At 36.6% G+C, this 20,996-nt stretch overlaps 1 protein-coding gene across 2 annotated transcripts; it reads left to right on the top strand.

Moving 5' to 3' along the window:
- Window positions 1-644: 644 nt before the first annotated feature.
- Window positions 645-16,479, top strand: Rcn2 (reticulocalbin 2). 2 transcript variants are annotated; one of them, XM_047541180.1, is made up of 7 exons: window positions 645-935; window positions 1,333-1,438; window positions 4,165-4,361; window positions 10,457-10,558; window positions 13,483-13,579; window positions 14,689-14,831; window positions 15,462-16,479. In XM_047541180.1, the coding sequence occupies exons 1-7, from the start codon at window positions 792-794 to the stop codon at window positions 15,612-15,614; spliced, it is 942 nt and encodes a 313-aa protein (XP_047397136.1). In that variant the 5' UTR covers window positions 645-791; the 3' UTR covers window positions 15,615-16,479. The 2 variants fall into 2 exon arrangements, with proteins under 2 accessions (XP_047397136.1, XP_047397135.1); XM_047541179.1 differs by having other exon boundaries at window positions 10,445-10,558; window positions 15,462-16,477.
- The last annotated feature ends 4,517 nt before the right edge of the window (window positions 16,480-20,996 follow it).

Consider the following 20,996-nt stretch of genomic DNA (forward strand, 5'->3'; position numbering starts at 1 on the left):
CTCTTTTAAGGTAGTCTTTTTACTGTGTCTATTTCATAAGTGAGCAAACAGGTTTTCAGGGGCCAAGTAATTTGGCCAAGGTCATTATAACTTGTAAATCGCGAAACTGGGCATCAGATACAAACATCTGGCTGCAGTTCCTAGGTTTGTACTTCCTGCTCTGGTAAAATGAGTAAGTTGAGATACACTGAAGTCTAGAAGTGGATACTGTTGGTCGGTTCCTCAGGCAAAGACTTTGAGATACAGTATTGTTTTGTTTTCACCCAAATCTCCAGTCTGTCTCATTGATGGAAACCAGGAGGGACGCACGAAGTGAACAGTGCCAGAACAGTTTCTGGCAGGAACCAGCCACAGCAAAAGACCTGGCGGAGGTGAGTCGCGGAGGTGTTTTTCCGAGCGTGTTACCGAGAAGGCACCCGCTGGATTCTACCCACTCTGGGGCCCCAGCCGGCCTCCTAGTGCTTGTGGACTACTGCGGCCGCCACATCGCGCGGGCCCGCCCCCAGTGCCCCATGGTCCAATCATCGGCGCGGGATGGCGCCCCGCCCTCCCGCCGCAGCCATATAGGTTTGGGCCTGGCGCGCCTCCGCAACACAGTTGTCGTCTGAACCTTGGGCAGAAGGGTTTGCTGCTGGAGCAGCGGGCCACCGCCGCCCTCTCCACGTCCGGTGCCCCCCACCCCCACATACACGGCGCCGTCCTCCCGTGGCCGCCTGCGGGGCGCCGCCGCCGGCCTGGGCCCCGCCTGCCTTCCTCCTCTGGTCTCTGGGTGTCCTCGGCGGGCCGGCGCGATGCGGCTGGGCCCGAGGCCCGTGGCGCTGGTACTGCTGCTGCTGTGCGCCGCGGTGGCCGGCGCCGGCAAGGCAGAGGAGCTGCACTACCCGCAGGGCGAGCACCGCGCCGACTACGACCGCGAGGCGCTGCTGGGCGTCCAGGTGAGGCGACCAGGCTGGGGGTTGGGAGGCCGGGGCCTCGCACCAGTGCCGCCGCGGGCTTTGTCCCGGGACAAAGCCGGGCAGCTAGGCAAGGCCTGGGAAGGCCGGCCTGACAATGGGGGCCGGGCGGGCCTCGCTTGCTCTCTGGGGGACCCCGAGGCCTGTAAAGCCTGAGGAACTTATCGGGCCCAAAGGCCAGATCCCTTCCAACCTTCAGACATGGGGCAGAATCACTAAGGATGGTAGAGGGGATGGTAGAGGGGGCTGGGGCCTTGGCGAGCAGATGTGGGTCTCCCAAAACCCTTAGTCAAGGGAGGCATCTAATAGCCCTATTCTCCTCCATTATGTCCCATTGATAGTAAATCTTGGTCCTCCTGTGTATCGCTTCCCCTCAAAGGAAGACGTCGATGAGTATGTTAAACTTGGCCACGAAGAGCAGCAGAAAAGACTGCAGTCGATCATAAAGAAAATTGACTCGGATTCAGATGGCTTTCTCACCGAAAGTAAGGACGGTTCTACAAGACCAACAATGGAGAAATTCCTTTGTAGGAGATGAATATTTTAAGCAGGAATATCTGTTGGTAGATTGTTAGTATTCCAGCAAGTTAAGAGAGGTACAGTGACATGGGAAATAGGTTTAATGCCTGAAAGGTGGGGTACCAAGTAAAACTTAGTGCTTTCCCCAGTAATATACAAACATCATTCACTCCATACGGTATGTGCAAGTCATATCTTTAGACATACCTTTTCCACATATCATTTTTTGTCACTGTCTGCAGTATGATCCATTGTAGAGAAATAGGCCCCAAAATCTTACGACATTAAATGATTTATTACTCTTTTGATATGTGCATTTGTTAAATTCTAGGAGGAAAAGACCTGTTGCATGTGGATTATGTTTATGATGACATTATAACAAAATGGTGTAGCTGGTAGGGGCCTTAGAATTGCCTTGTCCACCTCTTTGTAGACATTAAAATCCAGAGGAGTAAGGGCCTTTTTAAAATAAAGAGCTAAGCAGGACTAGAATCCAAGTATTATTCTCTTAATTCAGTTTTTAATATCCTCAATTTTAAAAAGTTTTTAAAAATCTGAGTGCTCTTAGGTAGATTCTCTAGTCAGAAATGAAATTCACAGACTTAAAAGAATATCCTAAATAAATTGTTGTGCAACTGTTGCTCCCCATTGTTTAATTCACGTGATGAACCCTATCAGCATTTCAAGTTGATCCTCAAAAAATTTTAGGTTATTACTGTGACTAAGCTTGCTGTTTGGCTATACTGCTCATTTAAATGTTGCTCAGCATCCAAGGAATGAAGTTGCAGGAGAGAAATTGCAGACTGGTAAGATTAAGAAGTGCTCACATTGGTGCCCTCAGTACTATTAGTAATATTAAGGTTTAGTTCCTTTTGCTTAATAACAAAACTTCTGGACTCTTGCCCAACATAAGAATAGGTCCATCTTTGGTTGTGCTAAAATATACACAGAACAAGTTGGTGTGGATACTGTGGTATGTCTCAGGACCTAGATATCTTCAAATATTTAGTAGTAAACTTAAAGTTAGAAGCAACATAGTCCAAATCTTCATTTTACAGGAGGAAAAAACCAAAAATTTGAAAAGGTAAACTACTCCCTTAAGGGAAAACTGAAGAATAAATCCATTTTTCTGATTCCTCTTTCATTTACTTTCTACTATGCCATGATAATCTCTTTAAATAAACACTAGGGATGCTTAAGGAAACCTGTATTCTAGTTGAGGACCCTTAAGACAATTTTGTTAATTTGCACTCTGAGAACCAGGACTAGACTCTTAAGGTTTATAAGTGGTAGAGTTTCTTAGCCAGGCATGTGCCCTTAGTCCCAACCACTTGGAAGGCTGAGGTAGGAGAATCCCTTGAACCCAGGGATTTAGGACTAGCCCAGTGACATTGAGAGACCCCCATCTAAAAACAAATTAAAAAAAAAAATCAGAGATTCTTAAGGGGTAGCTGATTAAAGTAGACTCCCATCTAAAAACAAATTTTAAAAAAATCAGAGGTTCTTAAGGGGTACTGATAAAAGTAGTTTAGACTTCAAAACCAAACAAGCTTAAATTTGCACTCTACCACTTATTAGCTTGAGACCTTGGACTTTTCTGAACCTCGGTTTCTTCAGCTATGAAATAGTAATGCTTGTAATTGCTTTGTTTTGAAGAATAGCAACAACATTGAGGACCTGATATGTGGCAATTGTTCAATACATGGGTGCATAAGTTATTATTCTGCCCTCATCTAGTTTCAAGAGAGAGAGAGAGAGATTGTCTTTGTTTTTCTATTCACCCGACATTTCCCAAACCAGTAGAGGAATACCAGTCATGAAAAAAAAAATGATACCTTTAAATCAAGTGTTATTCTTATGCTCTCCTTACAAATATTCATCATCTCCCCCTCTTTTCCGTAATGCAGTATAATAATTATCTCTGTGAATAGATTTTTAATAGTTGATCTGAAAGTGGATATTTGAGATTTAGAAACTTTTCCACCAAGTCTTCAGATACCAAGTTAAAACAGACAACTGTTGCAGGAAGGGCATAAATCATAATTAATACCAATAAAGTGTCTAAATTTTCTTTTTTTTTTGACATGTTTAAGAGGAATATATTGTAACAGTGTTTCTCCAACTTCAGTCACTTGAATGCCTTTTCACAGTTTAGGCCATGTTTATTTACCACTATTTTCTTAATATATTTTTGTTTAATACACATAAAATTAGTTTTAAAGGAAAACTTTGTATTCCTTTCACAAATGGAAAACTTTTTCTTATGCATATTAAAATAAGTAGGTAGTTATTCAAGTATTTGTGCTTCCTAAGAGATTTGTAATACTTAGCAAAGTGGTCTGCAATTTTTTGGATAATATATAAAGAGTAAAATGCTATTTTAGACGGTTGGTAGTTTACTCAACAAATATTTAGTAAACCAAGTACTTTCTAGGCATTTAGTGTATACAGCTTTGGGCGGTGGGGACAAACCCAAACTCTACTTATGGAACTTGCATTCTGGGTAGATCACATATTACAATATTCTTAGATTCCACACAGCTCTCTTCACTTTCTTTCTTCTCTCAATACTTACTTTCACTCAGTATTTGCAAACATTTGAAGGTTTTCTTTTTTTCTTTTTTGAGAAATCTTCACTCTTAATTGTCAGAGTTATTGTTAACATTCCTTGTGTTCTGGAAAATTCTCATAGGTGAACTCAGTCAGTGGATTCAGATGTCTTTTAAGCATTATGCTATGCAAGAAGCAAAACAACAGTTTGTTGAATATGATAAAAACAATGATGGTACTGTGACATGGGATGAATATAACATTCAGATGTATGACCGTGTGATTGACTTTGATGAGATCACTGCTCTGGATGATGCAGAAGAGGAGTCCTTTAGGCAGGTGAGTACATGTGCACAAGCTGTTCCTTTTGATCCACATCAGTTTACTTTATCTTCCTACATGAATGAGCCCAAGAGGACCTGAGGTCCTAGACAGGATTGCCTTGTTCTCTGGGCAATCACCAGTTCCACTTCAGTGGTCATTTTGATCATTTCCTTTCTAGACAGATTAGGACTCTTACTCTGTACTCCCTAAATTGTCCTTGCATCTGTTTTACTTAGCTACATCACTTATTTGTTGTTATTTCCAGATTTGGTTTTTTAATGTATTTTGAATATGTAGCTCAGTTTTTAAATTTAAACATTGAACAATTTTATATCATATTTACTAAGAAAGCTATACCAGCCCATTTCCATTTAAAACAGTTTTATATGAAATAACTCACTTGTAAAAATTTTATTATGAAATAACTCACTTGTAAAAATATTTGTGGTAAAGTATACATAACAAATTTATCATTTTAACCATTTTTAAGTGTATAATTTGATGTTGTTAAGTGTGTTAACCTTATTGTACAACCAGGCTCTCAGATTCTTCGCATCTTGCAAAACAACTCTGAACCCATTATATCTATTAAACAATAACCCTCATTCCTACCCCACCCCTCCCCATGCCTGGCAATCACCATTCTACTTTCTATCTATGAATTTGACTATGATATTTGTCTTTTTGTGACTCGCTAATTTCATTTAATGCCCTCAAGGATATCTGTGTTGTAGCATGTGTCAGGATTTCCTGCCTAAAAAGAGCAAATAATACTTTTTTGTATACATATGTGCCAAATTTTGTTTATCCTTTTGTCTGTGGGTGGACACGCAAGTTGTTTCAACCTTTTGACTGTTGGTTAATGCTGCAGTGAATGTGATGTACAGATCTCTCTTTTAGATCCTACTTTTGATTCTTTTGGGTATGTACCCAGAAATGGAATTGTTGGATTAACTGTTTTTAGTTTTTTGAGAAACCTCAATACTGGTTTGTATTATTGTTGTTTGGTACCGGGGATTGAACCCAGGGATTGGTACCAGGGATTGAACCTCTGGCTCACATCCTTAGCCTTTCTTTCTTTCTTTCTTTTTTTTTTTTAAGACAGTCTCGCTGAGTTGCTTAGGGCCTCTCTAAATTGCTGAGACTAGCTTTGAACTTGCAGTCTTCCTGCCTCAGCCTCCAGAGCTGCTGGGATTACACGCTTGCCCCACCACACCTGGCTCAATACTGTTTTACATAGCACAACACTGTTTAAAATAACTCATTTTTGAAGATTCAGTATTACTGTGTTATGTCTTATGGTTTATTTTGTTAAAATATAAGCTTAAACAAGCAGAGGTAAGACAATTTTTATTTAGGAATTATTAGGAACTTTCTAAGACTTTTGGAAGTCAAACTAAAAAGTATATCAACACGAATAACTATAAATTTGAGAAATTGCTATTTCAAGGGTTATTTAGTAGAATTTTTAAGATAGTTTTTTTTAATATATGGAAAAGAAAAAAATAAATCAACCACTGTATGTTTCAAACTGTATGCCAGGGTGCTTGGAAAACATTTTAGCCTCTTCTGTTTCTTATCTCATTTTAATATGTATCTTTTAATTTTTATTGTGGCCATCATTTATCATTGTACTTGCTATTTATTTTAGAATTCTATTGGCCACTTGAACTAGGCCACTACTAACTCCAAGGTGGTTGTTTCTTTGCTAATGACTACTCATATGCTATGCATGTGCCACCAGTGTGCTGGTTAAGAGCTCCAGCCTCAGAGCCAGTCTGCCTGGCTTTGTATCCAGCTCTACCACTTAACCGTTGTACAGCTTTGGGTAAGTTACTAAACCTCCTTATGCTTCAGTTTCCTCATCTCTAAAAGTGGGGATAATCTCCATTTAAATTGAAGATAATAATAATATGGAGAAATAGTAATAAATAGTAGCAGTTGGACTGGTATATATTTCTGTTTTGATTTAAAAGAATATTGCTAAAGAAAACATGTACAATTCATGTAAGTTTGTAGTTAATCATTCAACTTTAAAAAATTATTTAGGCATTTGTTAATATCTTTAGATTAGCTAAAATTTCATTTTTTAGGAGGAAAATGTATCTTTTTCTTTTTTTTCCTCCCAGTAGTTGGGTGTTTATTTTCCTGCAGACTAAAGAGAGTGTAAATCAGTCTTCTTACTGCCAGTTGTATTAAAGAATAATCAAATGGTGATAATGAGATTTGGGATTTATCTACTAGGTGTTCTCTTTTACTCTAGGAATTAACTTATCATAAAAGCATCATTAGAGTTCTGGAACATTTCTAAAATCAAAACATGGCATTTTTGACTCCCCTGCCAGGGAACAATAGAAAAGTTAAATGCAGTATAATGGTGTTGACATAAAGTCTTCACTTTGAAGAGATACATTCTGATTAATATAAACTATTTAGGAATAGTTCTTTTAAAAGTTGTTTGGTTCTGGGCTAGGGATGTAGCTCAGTTGGTAGAATGCTTGCCTTGTAAGCACAAGGTTCTGGGTTCAATCCCCAGCGTGGGGGGGATGTTGTTGAATGGCAATTATCAAGAATACAAGTAACAGTGTTGGTGAGGATGTGGGAAAAGGGTTCACTCATACATTGTTGGTGGGACTGCAAATTAGTGTAGCCCCTCTGGAGAGTCCTGAAAAAACTAGGAATGGAACCACCATTTGACCAAGTTATCTACTCCTTGTTATATATCCAAAGGATTAAAATGAGCATACTATGGTGATTCAACCACATCAATATTTATAGCTACACAGTTCATAATAGCTAAGCTATGGAACCAACCTAGATGCCCATCAACAGATGAATGGGTAAAGAAATTGTGGTATATATACACATGGAATATTACTCAGCCATAAAGAATAATTACTTTATGACATTTGTCAGTAAATGGATGGATCTGGACACTGTCATTGTCTTAAGTGAAATAAGCCAATCCCAAAAAACCAAAGGGTGAATGTTTTCTCTCATAAGTGGGTGCTGACCCACAATGAGGGGTGTGGAGAGAATAGATGTTCAGAGGATTAGACAAAGGGGAATGAAGAGAAGAGAGGGGGGAATAAGAATAGGAAAGACAGTGGAAAGACTGACATAACTTTCCCATGTACACGTATGAATACACCACACTGAATCCCACCATCATGTATATCCACAAAACTAGGACCCTAATTAAATAAGATATATTCCATGCATGTACAATTTTATCAAAATGAACTTTACTATCATGTATAACTAAAAAGAACCAATTAAAAAAAGATGTCTTCCTCTAAAACTTTATTCCACATTGCATACCCAGTACATGTTGATTTAAATCTACCTTTTAAGGAGGAGTTAGAAAATTAGAAGGATCTTAATAGCCTAAGGGAAATGATACATCCCTAAAATGAATACTTTGCTGTAGAAATCCTGTTTGGCAGCCCTGGAATATATCTCTGTCTTCATGAAGTTCTAATCATATTTTTTAAAGAGTTTGATAATACCTAACCTCCTAAAAATTCTTGTAAAGATGAACCCAGACATCATGTGCATTATTCAAAATAAAAAAAAGGATAAAAGACAAATCAGTCTCATTCAAAGTTACAAACTAAATTATTATGCCATAAGTAAAAATAATCATAAAAAGTAATTGGATTTCTGAATGAAATAAAATTTTCTGTATGGAATTCTATTTAAAAACTAAACATTATCTCTGGGCATGGTGGCACATGCCCGTAATCTCGGTGATTCAGGAGGCTGAGGCAAGAGGATCACTAGTTCAAGGCCAACCCTGGGCCCATTTAGTGAGACCCTGTCTGAAAAAATAAAAAGGGCTCCACTCAGTGATAGAGTGCCCAAGTATTCAATTCAAAATCAACTTTGTACCCAAACTTTATTAAATTTCCATATGAAGAACATAGACAACTTGGAGTAGTGACCCTTTCAGGCTGTCACATGTCTGAAAAAGTACACGTTATATGATGAGCAATTATAAATAAGCAATTTTAAGCAGGATAAGTTAAGTTTGGAGATGTCCTGGTAAAAGTTCAGTTACTCCAACTTCTAAAGTCAGCTGCTGAATATGTATTATATAAGCAATATTAATTGATGTAAGAGATAGGCTTCATGTGACTGATCAGAATTTTTAAGACCAAGAATTTTGTTTTAAGATTACAGAGTATATATTTCCTCATGTAAAACCATCAGTCTACCAAAAGGTGGCAGTTTTGTTCTCCATAAATTCTGTTGCACTATAAAAATAAATGATTATGGTAGTTTCTTTACACTACAATAGGTAGCACTTTTATCCTTTACTAGAATATGACATTTTAATACAGAAGGAAAAAAAATATTGAGGTTTTCTGAAACTACCCATCTTTTTTGTTATTTTTTAAAAATGTTGCCATTTGAAAAAGCACTCTTTTTGTGTTTTGACTTCTTTAATATGAGGAACTCTCAAATGGCTGTGAGATGTGAACCAGCAAAAGCTACTTTCTTTTTCTCTCTTTTTTTTTTTTTAAAGAAATCTCAGCTCCTTGAAAGAGATCCTTTCTTTCCATAGGCAAATTTGGCCAAATTTAGCTCACTCTGATGAAACATGGACCTTTTTGCTCCAATTGAAGGATCCTTTCATAAGGAATCTAAGCAGTTGGTATTTTGAATAGTGACTTACTCGAAAAGAATTTGATTGACTCCACAAAGAGCCTCAAGTTCTTGTTTGTCTAATTTTCCCCGTTAAACCTGAACACAAAATGCAAATTGTTTGGCCTAGTTATTTAAAATTATGAAACATTTGCTTAGAAGAAACTATTTGGAAACAAATTATTTTTTCTTTTCTGTGATAAATGGGTTAGTGTATCTGACTTGTGAAGTCTAGATGTTTAAAAGGCAGATTCTTTGGGGGAAAACGTGAGCCTCTCCAGAGGATATTAGTAATTGTAAAAGAACTAGTATTTAGGTAAATGCTACCTTACCTAACCTACTATTCTAGAAAACTGGAACATTTTTTTAATGGTAAAATAAATACATTAAAAGCTTCTAAAATTTTGAAAATTTTTTTTAAACTTGCCCATTTTTTTTTAGAAAGGAAAGCTATTCCCATAAATTCTCAAAATAGAAATCATGCAGGATTAACAATATAGTACCTTTGACTTCCAACACCCTTGGTTACAGAATTACCTTTGAAACATTTATGGATATCAGACTCCTCCCTAATTGTTTTTACTATTTGAGCTTACTTTAAAAGGAGAAAAGAAATTTATTAAAAAAAAAAAAAAAAAGGAAGATAGAAGAGAAAATAGAAAAGGAGATGTGTTTATTTAACCTCAAGATGAGACCCATTTAAGCTTTTGGTGTATTTGTTTCTGAATATACAGAATTAGCATTATAAAGAGCCTGTTAAAAATAGACTTAGTTATCAATACTAATCATGTGAGAGTCTCAACAGAAGAGGACTACTTTTATAAAATGTTCATATTTTTAAAAAATCATTTAACAAACCAAAAACAGTTTTTTAAAAGCCCTTCCAATATCTAACACATGATGTAAATTTGTTGCTTTGGGGACATTCAAAAAAGTATTAACACTAATTATTAAAGGTGATAGTAGTATGGAAAGAACAAGGAAGAGCCAAGGTCAGTACATTTTAGCTGTGTTTCTGACTTCCATCAAATCATTTAATCTGTTTTTCTATCAATAATAGAAAATATAGCATAATACCATTTATAAAATACTTAATACTTCAGATTTATTGATTGCATCATAGGGATGCTCAGACTAATTGCTTAGTAGAGATTTTTACCCCAATTTTATAGATGAGAAAGCCAGAGAGGTTAAGTAGTTTACACTAGTACCACAACCAGTAAGTGGCATTGTTGGAATTTAGATCTGGGTCTGACTATGGAGCTTGTCTCTGTGTTGCCTCTTATAAATGTTTGTTATTTGCCCAACCTACCTTCAGTAGAATGATGTAAAGATGGAGGAGATGATATTTGAGAATGTACTTTAATTTTACAGTTTTTCAAAGTATTTTTAATGATATTATGATCATAATGGGATCTTTAAATGTGTTCAAAATTTTTTAATTCTCAAAGCTTCATTTAAAGGACAAGAAGCGATTTGAAAGAGCTAACCAGGATTCAGGTCCTGGTTTGAGTCTTGAAGAATTCATTGCTTTTGAACATCCTGAGGAAGTTGATTATATGACGGTAAGGAAGAAAAAAATTATTTCCATATGTTTTATTGGTGCATTATAGTTGTACATAATGGTGGGATTTGTTGTTACATATTTATACATGTATACAATATAACAATATAATTTAGCCTGAGGAAGAAAAATTTTAAGTTATTGAGTGACTAAAATTTTAAAATATACCTATATTGTCATTAAAATGATTTGTGTAATAACCAGAATTTTAAGAGATAGAAGATCCAAAATGACCCAGAATTCTCCCCACATAAGATTAGAAGTGGTCAAAAGGGTTCCTGGTGGTGATCAGGTTGCTTAGGGGGAAGGGGCAGGTGGAGGATTGAGTTTTTTTGCTTTTTTGAATCTTTACATGGTATTATGAACAGCAGTCTTCCTCTGGCTGTTTTCCTGGTCATAACCATGTTATCATCAAGGCTTTACTTAGCCTTTTGTAGTTTTCAGTGTTACTAATGCTGAAATTTTCATGTAGTTTAAAACCTCACTTGTGAAAGCTTTTGGTCTGGAAAAACATCACATTTAGATCCCTTTACATTGCAGGCGGGGATGCAACTGCTAGTAACTATTAATGTTTTTGCAAATTCAGGCATAATGAGTCCTCACATTCCTTTAATACCTAAAAAAAGTACTGGGCTGGGGGTGTATTTCAGTGGTAGAGCACTTGCCCGCCATGCACAAGGCTCAGGGCTCAATCCTTGCACTGTGAGGGCAAAAAAAGAAAGGAGGGGTGGGAAGCACCACTACCAGCTCTTCAAAACTGTCAAAGTTTAGGTTTTAGCTTAACAATTTTTAATTGAGTTGTGGTAACAAGCTTATTGAGAGTAGAGACCATTATATTGGGGAGTTTAGAGTAATGTGCCAAGTAACTTTTAAAAAGAGAACATTTATATTGAGTTCTCTTGCATGGCATCAGCCTCCAGCTCTGTGACTTGATTCCCTGGATATTGAGGGAGGGAAGAAGTAGCCGTTTGTTTAATGGATCATGGCCTTGAATAACAATGCAGCAGGTATACTTTTTTCCAAAAGCTCTGTGGCAAGGCACTGCTATTAGTACTACTTCTTGACATTGTGAAGCTTCTGATTTCTCACTTGGCACAAAATACATGACCTAGTTTAAGAACATTGCTGGGCATAATTTAAGTGCCAAAATTAAATTGAGGCAAGCTTATTGAATCCTAGAACAGTAGGCAGAGGATGCTGATTCTTGATTCTCTGTAGAAAGGAACAGTTGACTGAAGAGGGGAATGACCAGTAAGATCAATGAAATAATGGGTATTAAGTGACATGGCCCTGGAGTGTGATATGGTAGTGAGATGAAATAGATTTTATCTTGTTTTTGAAGAGAGCACAAGCAGGAATGTTGATTTACTAGATTTCAGAATCAGATGACCCTAAAGTATTGAACTTTTATAATAGTCACAAAGGTAACCTTTGATGATGAAGGTTAAAATCCCTGACTTTTCTATATACAATCTGTAAAATTTGATTTAAAAAAGACAGCTTGGGGCTAGGGTTGTAGCTCAGTGGTAGAGCACTTGCCTAGCATGTGGAAAGCTGTGTGTTTGATCCCTGTTGCAGAAAGGGTGGGGTGGGGAGGACAGCTTGTACATAAGTGCTGGTTCATACAAGTGTAGTTTAAACCCCTGGAGACTTTTCTGAGAATATATTTTTATTACAGTGGTGATACTAGGTAATCCAAATTAAGAGATGTGAGGGAGAAAGCAGGTAGGGAGGAAGTAAGAATAGTAGAGGTGACCCATGAGAGACTAGGCAGGAAAAAAGAACCAGGATGGTAATGAAAGAGTACAGCAAAGTCCTGGGGACTTGAATGTCACAGAAGGCATAGAAGAAGAAGGAACTGAGAGAAAGAAAGCCCTTAGAAAATGGGAACATATGGAACCTAGGAAACAGCTGAGGGCTTTGCCCTAGCAAGAGCTTCAACTTCTGAGATGAAAGAAAAAAAATGAGAGGAATAGGCATAAGAATAGGTAGATAAAGGTGAGAGTACATGCTGGTTTATATGAATCATTTTCAGAAGACTTATATCATATCTGGAAAACTAGGATCTTTGCCAAGAGAATTTTTGGAAGGATTACAGCAAAGCTCAAAGAAAGTGAAGGTAGAGGTTTGAGGTAGGGAATATTAAGGAAACAAATAAGATTTCCTAGTTGTAGGGAGAATCCAGTGAAATGGCAGAAATCAACTTAAAAGGACTAAGTTTATAGTTCTGTGTCTTTTTAGATTTTATGGTTGCAGAAGGAGAAAATGATGTGGGTCTAATGTTCAGGGTGGGGATTGGCATAATAAGGAAAGGACACAAAGGGATGGGACGGTAATGAGTGGAGTACTGAAGCAACTGGCCATTGATCAGGTCATTAAACAGGAAAGGATCCGCCCTTTGGGTCAGGGAGGATTGATTGTTAGGTATGAAGCTTTGATAAGAGTGAGGAGTGAATTTGGGGCAATTTGAGGTGGGTCTGAGGGAAGAGGAAGCGATGTGGCTGAGGTTTTGTGGGAGGCTGGCACATTTCAGATCTGGAGGAAGAACAGCTAAGTACAAGGAGATCTAAGGTAGGGTTTTCTCAGGGCTATTTATGGGTTGGAGGGCTGGTGGTTAAAGAAAACAGGGTTAGAGGTGGCATTCTTGAGAGGAAGGGGAATGTGCAGAAAATGGGACCCTACATTTAGTGCTGAGGTGGTTTAGGAGAATAAAAAGTAGAGTTCTTCACAGTTTCACAAGCTTAAGAATGTTGAATTTAGAACTACTTAGTACTTGAGGTTTTATTCTCCTGGATTACAGTGTTTAGAAAGATTGTCTTGAAAGTAACTGAAATGGTTATTCCTGAAGTTCTACGTTAAGACTGATTGAGATGGTTGTGGGATTGAAAATTTTAATTTTTTTTTCTTTTAATGAACACGTAATAGGAATTCGTCATTCAAGAAGCTTTAGAAGAACACGACAAAAATGGTGATGGATATGTTAGTTTAGAAGAATTTCTTGGTGATTACAGGAGGGATCCAAGTAAGTCACCTGGAGGAGTGTGGAAGGAGAGGGGAAAATATGAAATTAAACAAGAAAGAAATTGGAAGACATCTTTTATCACTAAGAACTTTCTTTGACAGGGAAAATGTAACAAGAGGAACTATGCTTGGTTTCTCCTCCTTGCTAAGTTAACTATAATACAACTTCAACAAAGGAATTTAATAGCTTAACTGATATACATCTTACTCATTTTTATTTAACACTTTTCTTCCCTTTCCAACTAGTAGAATATCATTATCAATCCAAAAGGGAAGGAAGTAAAGGTTGACATGTTCTTTTTTTTTTTTTTTTTTTAAGAAAATCCTGTATCATTTCATGTTAATCTTAATAAAATAGTATAAATACTGAGACTAAAAAGTGACTTACTAAGTATTTGAAATTAGAGGAATTTTTCCTTTCTGTCTTTTCTTCAGAATTGTTACTTAAAAGTATCAAACAGCACAGTTTTAAAATTGGTCAACAGTTGTACTTTTTTTTTTTTTTTTTTTAAGGGGGTGGTATCAGTGATTGAACTCAGGGGCACTCAACCACTGAGCCACATCCCTGGCCCTGTTTTGTATTTTATTTAGAGATAGGGTCTCACTGAGTTGCTTAGTGCCTCACTTTTACTGTGGCTGGCTTTGTATTCAAGATCCTCCTGTCTCAGCCTCCCGAGCTGCTGGGATTATAGATGTGGGCCACTGTGCCCAGTACTTATTTCCAATGTCACTTTAAAAGTACATGGGGGAGTACTTTGTAAGAACAGAAGAAACTTAATAGTCACATGACATACATAAAACTATTACCCAACTCAGATTTGGGAAAACAAGATATCTGAGTAAGTAGAAGCAGTTAAAGAAAGTACTAGTTTTTATTACTATGCAGCATTTTAAAAACTATGAGTCGTTTAGACTTATGTGTCACCTTTGAAAAATTACTATATATTTGTATTTGTTTTAGGACTTTTCAGCTAAGTAGTTCTGTTTAACTTGGCTTCTTTTATGTAGTAAACTTTAAATTCACTTCCTTTATTCTAGGAATATACCAAACTTCTTATTGGATACATGTGATATTCTTGTGTATGTATATTTCTGTTTTTTTATATTAAGCTGCAAATGAAGATCCAGAATGGATACTTGTTGAGAAAGACAGATTCGTGAATGATTATGACAAAGATAATGATGGCAGGCTTGATCCCCAAGAACTGTTGTCTTGGGTAGTACCCAATAATCAGGGCATTGCGCAAGAGGAGGTAAGTATCACATAATGACCCCCCCCAAACAATTGGTTCTATTGATAGGAAGTTAAAAATCACAAAAAGAAAGAAGTAGTGATAGGATTATTTAGGATTAATACATTGCTGGGTTTTGTTGTTTTTCTTCTTTTTGAGACCAGTATCTTGCTGAATTGCCAAGGCTAACCTCTACTTGCACTCGTCCTGCTTCACTCACCTTCCTGAGCAGCTGGGACTACAGGCATGTGCCACCATGCCTTGAATTAAATCATCAAACTGTTCTAGATGGGAATAAAGGAAGGTGGTCTTATGTATTAATCTGAGCATATAGTAAATAGAATAATAGTTCATATTTACCTATAGGGGCTCAAAAAGTAGATTATAATAATTTTGCTTAACCTTGAGATAACCTGGTTTGGATCCTGGATTGGATTTGAGTGGAGAGGAGGCAGAACCCAGCAGAAATTAAAAAGGAGATAATGGGACAGTTGATAGACAATTAAAATATGAAATATTTTACATACTTAGACATTAATGAGTACTTGGCACACCTAAATAGGTTTACAAATCACATCACACTAAAATGTGAACATCTTGCTGAAACTACTTATTACATTTGATACCTTTTTGTTTTGCTTTGTTTTGAAGGCTCTTCATCTAATTGATGAAATGGATTTGAATGGTGATAAAAAGCTCTCTAAAGAAGAGATTCTGGAAAACCAGGACTTGTTTCTTACCAGTGAAGCCACAGATTATGGCAGACAGCTCCATGATGACTATTTCTATCATGACGAGCTTTAATCTTGAGTGTGTCTGAGTAGACTATTGGGTCCTTTTATAATTTCTTACCAGCTTTACTTTTGTGATAAAACATTGATGTTGTATTTTACACTTTTAAGTCTTACCACAGTCAAAATTATCTAATGTAGTTTATAATTTTGGTCTTTTAGAAGAAAAACAAAACAAAAACTTGATATTTATTTCAAAACATATTGAAATTAAACATTTACCATGCCATGTGACCACAAAATCTTTTTCTAAATACTCCATCTGCTTGGTACTGTATTGTGGATATTTGAGTTGTGTTTCCATACTTGAAAAAAATGGAGGATTTTAGACATGCCTGAACAATGTTAATATTTAAGTAGTATGTGACTAAGATATCAATTTTTGTTTTGTTCTATTTAGATTTAATTTGGGAACTAAGAGAAAGGACAGTGTTTTTAGGTTTAGTGTTTTGTTTTAAAACCTTTAAAGGAACCTTTAGAAGGACTTAAACCTCACACGTTAATGTTGAGAAGTTCTATTGAATTTTAAAATGGTTTCTGTAAAGGGTTTTGTTGTATGAAATAGAACTTTATATTTTTGCATATGTATAGATAGTAATTATATTTAATGTAAAACTATAGCATTATGGTGAGTGGAATTTAACATTGTCTGGAAACCTTTTCATTTTTGATTAAAAATGGATTGTCCTTATCTTTTTTATGTTGTTTGTTTTTTAATTTTGCAGATAAACCTTGACTTTAGCACAGGTCTTATTGTATTATACATTTTCTTGTCTCATATATTTCTTTATTTGGGTAGTGAATATTCTCAAAACTGTTAAATTATTCTTGCTGCATATTCTTATATTGCTTTTTTAAAAAAATAAAAGAATCATGATATAGCTGAGTGTACATCTGACACATTTTAATTGCTCTTGTAGGAACTGGTTTTGCAATTTGGGGCTAGGTTTTTTTTTGTTGTTTTTTTTTTCTTTTTTCTTTTTTGTGTGTGTGACCTGAGGATTGAGCACAGGACTTTCGCGCTGTACCACTGAGCTACACCCCAGCCCTAGAGATAATATTGTAAATGATACAGGTTAGCTCCGTGCAGTAGCACCCAGTGTTTACCAGTACCTATTCTAATCTTTTGTAGCATAAAGGAAACTATACTTCCCAGCCTGCTTCTTGGTGAGCAATGACTAGTTTTGACCAGTTAAGTATGAGAGGAAGTAGTGTATGTCACTCCCGGACTAGTCACAACCTATTTCCTCTACCATGGTGTCATGGAGGAGCCTCAGTAGATCTACAAGATCAAAGGCCTTGATTACTCAGTGCCACATGAAGGTCAGTTGAATCCACAGTGGACTTAATATGATAAAAAGTAAGCCAGGTATGGTGTCACATTCCTGTAATCCCAGCGACTCAGGAGTCTAAAGCAGGAGGATCCCAAGATCAAGTCCAGCCTCAGCAATTTAGTGAGACCTTGTTTCAAAAAACTAAACAGATCTGAGGATGTAGCTCAATATTAAATCACCTGGTATCAATCCCCAGTACCAAAAATAAAATAATAAACTTTTCATTATGTTAAGTCAGAGATTTGGGTGTCTTTTTGTTTTTAACCACAGTAGATCCCATCTGATCCTGAGCAATATAGCATTATGCAACTGACTTTCATAATCGTGCAGAGAAAAACAATCATCTACTTAAGCAGAGTTTCTCTTTGGCTAAGTCAAAATGGAAATCTTTATTTTTAACTTTCATTTGGATTTTAACTTTCAGATTTCAAAAATAAAGCTTTTATTTTGATTTACTAGAATTAGAATAATTTGGACTTATATTTGAGAATAAAAAAAGTATTAGACTTTTTGAATTATTGGCTGATTCTGCTAAAGGACTTAATCACTTCCATTATTTGATGTCAGGTACTACTTTAAACTGGAAAGGCGGATGGGATTTGCATAAATGAGTTCCTATGTGACTCTAAGAAAATTCATAGGACAGAAAATGACTATCTAGTTTGTGATATGAACTCAAAAGCCAGAACATTCAGAATAAAACTAGCATGCCAGATTTGCCTTAATTCTTTCTGTGGAAGGTTTTTTTCTTTAAATACTTATTTAGAGGGACTGGGGTTGTGGCTCAGTGGTAGAGCACTTGCCTAGCATGGGTTCAATTCCCAGCACCACGTATAAATAGATAAAGGTTCATCAACAATTAAAAGGTATTTTTAAAAAATATTTAGAGCAGTTTTACATTCACAGCAAAATAGAATAGCAAGTACAGGGAGTTCCCATATACTCCTCCCCCACACATGCACAGCCTCCCACATTATCAGTATCTTGCACCAAAGTGGTACATTCGTAACAATAAATCTATATTAACATTTTATCACCCATAGTTAATAGTTTACATTCCATGGGTTTGAATAAATGTATAAAGTCATATGTCCACTGTTAGGTAGATAATACAGAGTAGTTTTACTACCCTAAAAATCTGTTCTACTTATTTATCCCTCTCTTCCTATAACCCCTGGCAATCCTTGATCTTTTTATTGTCCCCATAGTTTTTTATTAAAAATGTATAAATTGTGATAAAATACATGTAACAAAACTTGCCATCTTATCCATTTTTTTTTCTTCTTTTTGCGGTGCTGGGGATTGAACCCAGGGCCTTATGCTTGTGAGGCGAGCACTCTACCAACTGAGCTATCTCCCCAGCCCCATCTTTTCCATTTTTAAGCGTACAGTTCCTTGGCGTTAAATACATTCATAATGTTGTGTGACCCATCATCGCCATCTGCCTCCATAACTCTTCATTTTGTAAAGCTACCCGTTAGCAATAACTCCCCATTCTGTCTCCCTGAAGCACCTGGCAACCACCATTCTGTTTTTCATCTCTATAATTTGATACTCTATCTCAAGATACCCCGAGTTTGCCAGGTAAGGTGGCACATGCCTGTAATCCCAGCTACTAGGAGACTGAGGCAGGAGGATATGTATTCTCATATCCTCAGGTTCACCCATGCTGTAGCATATTGCAGACTTTAAGACTGAATAACATCCTGCTGTATGTGTATACATTTTTTTTGTTTTGTTTTGTTTTGACCCATTCATCCTTTGATTTACACTTGGGTCGCTTCCACCTTTTCTTTTTTTTGGACCAGTGGTGCTTAACCACTGAATCACATCCCCAGCCCATTTTTATATTTTATTTAGAGACAGGGTCTCACTGAGTTGCTTATGGCCTTGCTAAATTGCTGAGGCTGGTTTTGTACTTGCAATCCTCCTGCCTCAGTCACTGGGATTACAGGCATGCGCCACCACACCCAGCTGCTTCCACTTTTTAACCATTGTGATTAATAGAACATGGATTTACAAATATGTTTTGAGTACCTGCTTTCAATTTTTATGGATGTATACCCAGAAGTGAAATGCTGGATCATTCTGTTTTCAATCTTTTGAGGCACCACCACAAGTGTTTTCCACAGCAGATGCACCATTTCACATCCCTACCAATAGTGCACAGGACTTCCAATTTCTGCACTTCCTAACTTGTTATTTTCTTGTTTTATGTTTTGTTTTGGTTTTAATAGTAGCCATCCTAGTGGATGTGAGGTGGTGTCTCGTGGCTTTGATTTGCATTTCCCTAATGATTCTGTCTATAGTTCATCCTTTCCAAAATATCCCTTTGTAATTTTAAATGTGAGGATAAATTTATGGTATTCTCTAAAGTTTTAGTGTTGCAATATCTCCTTTTAAGTGAAAAATGTCTACTTAATGTTATGTTTTCAACTTTGGAAAATGGTTTAGGAAAACCACTTGGAGTCAAAATTTTTAAGCAAGTGTAATAATCTGCTTCATTTCAATATCATTTTGTTAAATATTTGGCCAGATTTCCTAGCGGTGTAATCTTTTTTTTTTTTTTTTAAACTGGTATCAGTGAGTAACTCAGAGTAGCTACTAAAATGGCTCTAATTTGAATAAAAAAAAAAAAAAAAGGACTCAATCCAAGTCCAAAGAAAAACAAGTGCTGTAAAATACCTAAAGTTTGCCATAGCTTTATTTCAAACTAACTAGATGGTGCATGAACTATAAAAGGAAACAACTGAAATTTATAGAACTAGTTTAAAGTGATTAAAAATATTTTTTAAATCTCATAATTTTTAATCTTGACTTTTCATGACTTTAGAAAAAAAGAAACCTACTTTTGTTCTGTGTTCTATAGAGAGAGTTTCCTTTTCCTCTGAGACAAGTTGCCAGTGAGCAGATGGCATTGCTATTTTGCTCCTTTATTAAACCATTAGTAGTGTTGGTGACATGGGTAAAGAGATGATCCCACTACAATGATACACAAAAAGCATTAACTAAACTTTTTTTTTAATGTGTGCCGACTGTTGGTCCTTCTAAATTAATGGTTTGTTGTTTCATCTCCTGACAAATGGTGTCATGCAAGTGACATGTTTTGTAAGAGTACCCTGTAATGAAAAACCTGATTAAAGTTAATTATAGCCTGCCTTCATGGTGGTAAGGAAGGGAAGCTAGGCTAAACTATTAACGACTATTTTACCTTATTGTCACATAGCAATTAGTCTTCAGTCTGCTCCTTCAGCCCTTCCACTTTATAATCCCAAACAACCCACCTGAGCAAAACAATAATCACTGGGAGTTCAGAGAAGGAAAGAGATGGGAATGTTTGGGCTGGTGCCACTCTCCTTCCACTAACTTTGAAAAACATGAGAAACATGTAATTTGTAAAATTTTATGTAGCATAAAGGAAAAGTATAAAAGATCAGAAATCAGGGGTGGGGTTGTGGCTCAGTGGTAGAGCGCTTGCCTAGCACATGTGAGACACTGGGTTCAATTATCAGCACCACAGAAAAATGAATAAATAAAATAAAGGTATAGTGTCCATATATAACTAAATAATAAATTTTAAAAAATCAGAAATCAATGTATTATCCTACATTGAAGTTAAAAAAAAAAAAAGCCCTGGAGTTCTGCAGCTGTGACTTCTTCATGATGGCTTCTCCAAGGCCCAGTGTGTGAACAGCCCATGGCAGATAGTTGTTGACTGAATTTACTAATGAAATGTTACAGGGTGAGAGAGGGCTAACATCATGCCAGTTTATTTCATTGTATTTCTTTTTGTATGTCTCTTAGTCTGTTCTTGTTGTCGCTAAACAATTATGTCACCAAAGACCACATAATGTATAATTTACATTTGTGTGAAATGTATAGAGACAGTAGATTGGTGTTTGGGGATAGGGGTCTGAAGAGGGTTGGCTCATGAGTACCTGATTACCTCTTGGGGTGATGAAAATGTTCTAAAATCAGATTGTGGTGATAGTGGCCCAATACTCACTCCCAATATGCTAAAAACCATTGAATTGTGCATTTTAAATGGGTGAATTTTGGGG

This window comes from Sciurus carolinensis, chromosome 2, assembly GCF_902686445.1.
Source record: "Sciurus carolinensis chromosome 2, mSciCar1.2, whole genome shotgun sequence".
NCBI classification, from domain to species: Eukaryota; Metazoa; Chordata; class Mammalia; order Rodentia; family Sciuridae; genus Sciurus; species Sciurus carolinensis.

Coding starts and splice junctions, on each gene's coding strand:
- Rcn2 (XM_047541179.1), top strand. CDS start 792: ATGCGGCTGGGCCCGAGGCCCGTGGCGCTGGTACTGCTGCTGCTGTGC. Junction 1,439..4,164: donor AGATGGCTTTCTCACCGAAA/GTAAGGACGGTT, acceptor AAATTCTCATAG/GTGAACTCAGTCAGTGGATT. Junction 10,559..13,482: donor AGGAAGTTGATTATATGACG/GTAAGGAAGAAA, acceptor AACACGTAATAG/GAATTCGTCATTCAAGAAGC.